The sequence below is a fragment of the Miscanthus floridulus genome, chromosome 3 (assembly GCF_019320115.1).
Source record: "Miscanthus floridulus cultivar M001 chromosome 3, ASM1932011v1, whole genome shotgun sequence".
Lineage (NCBI taxonomy): Eukaryota > Viridiplantae > Streptophyta > Magnoliopsida > Poales > Poaceae > Miscanthus > Miscanthus floridulus.
In genome coordinates this window covers 42,581,696-42,585,436 of record NC_089582.1, presented here as the reverse complement: position 1 = coordinate 42,585,436, position 3,741 = coordinate 42,581,696, and the positions used below count along the sequence as shown (strand labels likewise).

The following is a 3,741-nucleotide window of genomic DNA, read 5'->3' as shown; positions in this document are numbered from 1 at the left end:
GTTTCTGTGATTTATTATTTGCCTTTGTGTCATTACATATCAAATTTTATCCTTGTCTGACTATAGAAACAACAGTAAATTGTTAATTATTTTTGTGCCAACACAAATTAGATTTTGTCGGTTTTGTGGTTTTGTCTAATAGGTTTTTTATTCTCAGAAAATTATTGGATTTGTTAAAATTCAGGTGTCTGAATTTTAGTTTCCTTTCAGGCGACGGTTATTGCATATATTTTATACTAAAATTGGAGATTTCATTTGTTGCCACTTTTGTAAACGCAATCTGCAATTTTCGGAACTGAGAATAAAAAACCTGTTACACAAAACCACAAACCTGACAAAATTTGATTTGCGTTGGCACAAAGACAATTAGCAATTTACAATTATTTCTATAGGAAGACAAGGACAAAATTTAATATGTTATGACACAACGACAAATCACAAATCACAAAATTAACAATTTACTTGTATTAGCTAGAGGTACAAGAGTGTTGCCTGAAATTATCTTAAAATTCAAGCACCTGAAAATAGGAAAAGTGGAAAATTATTGCAGATTGTGAGTATAGAAATTGCAATGAATAACTAAACTAAATTTTAGTATAATATATATATATGCAATAACAGTCTCCTGAAAAGAAAACTAAAATTTAGTCACCTGAATTTGAGCAAGTCATATTCTTTAATTCCACTTCTCACAAACTTTCCTTGACACCTATTTGGAGGTTATTGGATCGACGGCATGCATTGATGAGCTGAAACCTTAACCCGGTTGAGAAAGCTGGACAACAGATAACAATTCTTTTGAAAATTTTAGCCAATTAATAATTAAGGTTGAGGACCTGTGCCTGTCATATACCATGCATAGGGTCGCGATGCATGCACTTAATAAATAGTCCACGCACGGTAGCCAATTTGGATGCTTGTTACCAACATGCGGCTTCGTGCCAATTTCTCGTTACTAGCTAGATTGGCTTTTCGTTGGGTACGTAACCAAGCAAGGTCACTACGCGTCTATGCCTTGACCTGTTCTAATAAAATCATTTGTGTCGTTTCGTTTCATTCATGGGTCCTCCCTTGCACTAGCTACAGAAGATCTTTTCATTAGTCTACATCCACTTTGCTTCGTCAACTTGGGTGTGTAACCAAGCAAGGTCACTACGCGTCTATGCCTTGACCTGTTCTATTGTGCGTAATAAAAACATTTGTGTCGTTTCGTTTCATTCATGGGTCCTCCCTTGCACTAGCTACAGAAGATCTTTTCATTAGTCCACATCCACTTTGCTTCGTCAACTTGGGTGTGTTACATATACATACTCAAGGGGTCAACTCCGATCCCGGCCCCATCCAGCAAAGCCGCAAGCGAGCGCTGGCGCTGCTGTTCTGTACCGGCGGCAAGGTAAATTAAGGCGATCGATTTCAATGGAAAGGGACACTTCAGCGCTGGCTCCGGCACCGGTGCCGGTGGCGGTGGTGTCCCCGCAGTTCTGCGCGCCGCACGTGGTGCCGCTGACGGTGACCAAGAAGGCCATGAGCTTCTCCGGCGGCGACTTCACCGTCACCGACGACGCTAGCAGCGCCGTCGTGCTGCAAGTCAGGGGCACCTATCTCAGCGTCCGGAGACACCGGGTGCTGCACGACGCCGCCGGACGGGCCATCCTCACCATGCAGCGGAAGGTACGTAACTTTACGTTACACAGCGGATCGATTCGTCGGGCGTCGGGCGTATCTTATCTATCTAATATTGTCACCATTCCCTTGTTTCTTGCTTCTGCGGGCTGTGCCTCCATGGGAGTTCAGAAGAATCGATCGTACTCCTACAGTCCTAGGCTCCTAGCTGCTAGCAGTATACGTATACAAATACGACGAAGCAAAAATCCAAGAAACTGATATGATCGTAGCTAAGTTTCCTTAGGTCCCTCGCGTAAAATAAGTCCCTCCATTCTAATTAAATTTTAAATCGTTTTAGATTTTTGCCAAGTCAAACTTTCCGTCTTTGACAAAGTTTATAGAAAAATGGCTAAACGTCTACAATACCAAACTAAATTTATTAGATACGCAATGAAATATATTTTGATATAGTGTATTTATTTCATATTTCACGAATGTTTACTGTTGACGGCCAAAAAAGGGTCAGAGGAGGTTAAATTTATTAGATATGCAATGAAATATATTTTGATAAAAGTGAAGATTTTTTTTAGTTTTAAAAACTCTACTCTAGAACTCTTTTAAAGAACACTTAGGTTTTGCATGTCTGTGAGTTATAAAACTGCAGTTTTTTTTAATATTATAACACTCAATTAGAACCTTAGTACATAACGTAGCTATGTTTAGAATTCCTACTATAATAAACATGGTACTTAGACCATGTCTTCTTTGGGTACCTTATGTTAAAAAGTAAATTTAATAAATATTAATTGTGCTAACAGGTATTTAGTATGCGTGAAAAATGGAAAGTGTTCAGAGGGGATAGCACGGCTGCAAATGATTTGCTATTCAGAGTGAAGAAAACATCCATTTTCCAAATGAAGACAAAGTTGGATGTCTTTCTGGCTGGGAACACCACAGCAGAGCAGGTATGTGATTTCAAGATCAAGGGTAGCTACTTCGAGAGGTCTTGTGCCTTCTATCGCGGCAACTCCAACGTACTGATTGCTCAAGTGAGTACAAAACATGTACTATATATAATATATTGCCCCTTCTAGCTAATTATATTTCGGAGTTTATAAACTTTTATTAAGATAGCTAGTAAACATGCATGTCTGCCATTTGATGCTGCAGATGAATCGCAAGTTTACTTTGTCAAATGTGCTGCTCGGAAAGGACACGTACAGTGTTAGCGTGTTCCCTCACGTGGACTACGTGTTCATTGCGGCTCTTGTTGTGATTCTGGATGAGATACACAGGGATCGATCCAAATGAGGATTGACCAGCACACACCAATTGACCAATCCCAAGCTTCCCCCATCGATCGAGTTGCTGGTTTCAACACTGTTATTCGATTAAGGGATGCATATGTATATAAATTATGCTAAAATAAACAACTTTACTGACTTGTGTAGATAAACTCTACTGCATCTTGTTTGGTTGATTTTACTGATGTTATATATTGACCAAATGATGTCACATTAGCAAACTTTGAAGTGTGAGTCAAACATGTAGTCTTTGTCACCATTTGCGGTATCTATGGACATGGTTCAAATATATCATTCAAACCAAACATTCATCAATAAATTTGTGTATTATTTCGTTGATATATGTACAATATGCACTGCACCGATAAATGATTATGCACTGCACTGACAAATGATTATGTCAGTGACACCTTTCGGCTATCATGTACTGCACTCACAATACCTTTCGGCTATCATGTACTAGGTCAGTGACAAATGATTATGCACTGCGCTCACAATACCTTGCGGCTATCATGTACTAGGTCAAGCACTAAAGTCTTCCTTCAATTAATTGGCTATCCTTCCTGGGACCCACCGACAACCCATGCACCTTCATAATTTTAAGGCTGTGTTTAGTTCGTGAAATTTAGAAATTTGGCTATTGTAGTATTTTCGTTTTTAATTGGCAATTAGTATTCAATCATGGACTAATTAGGCTCAAAACGTTCGTTTCACAATTTTCAACCAAACTGTGCAATTAGTTTTTTTCATCTACATTTAATGCTCCATGCACGTATCGCAAGATTCAATGTGAGGGCTACTGTAGTACTTTTTAGGAAACTTTTTGTGAACT

General features: G+C 38.9%; 1 protein-coding gene across 1 annotated transcript; it reads left to right on the top strand.

The window, feature by feature from the left end:
• Window positions 1-1,290: 1,290 nt before the first annotated feature.
• Window positions 1,291-3,204, top strand: LOC136545556 (protein LURP-one-related 15-like). Its single transcript, XM_066537562.1, has 3 exons — window positions 1,291-1,671; window positions 2,424-2,654; window positions 2,776-3,204. The coding sequence occupies exons 1-3, from the start codon at window positions 1,417-1,419 to the stop codon at window positions 2,914-2,916; spliced, it is 627 nt and encodes a 208-aa protein (XP_066393659.1). The 5' UTR covers window positions 1,291-1,416; the 3' UTR covers window positions 2,917-3,204.
• The last annotated feature ends 537 nt before the right edge of the window (window positions 3,205-3,741 follow it).

What these genes read in the sequence shown, in the direction of transcription:
- LOC136545556 (XM_066537562.1), top strand. Translation starts at nt 1,417, where the DNA reads ATGGAAAGGGACACTTCAGCGCTGGCTCCGGCACCGGTGCCGGTGGCG. An exon ending in TCCTCACCATGCAGCGGAAG is followed by an intron (nt 1,672 to 2,423) that starts GTACGTAACTTT and finishes TTGTGCTAACAG; the next exon opens with GTATTTAGTATGCGTGAAAA. An exon ending in CCAACGTACTGATTGCTCAA is followed by an intron (nt 2,655 to 2,775) that starts GTGAGTACAAAA and finishes TTGATGCTGCAG; the next exon opens with ATGAATCGCAAGTTTACTTT.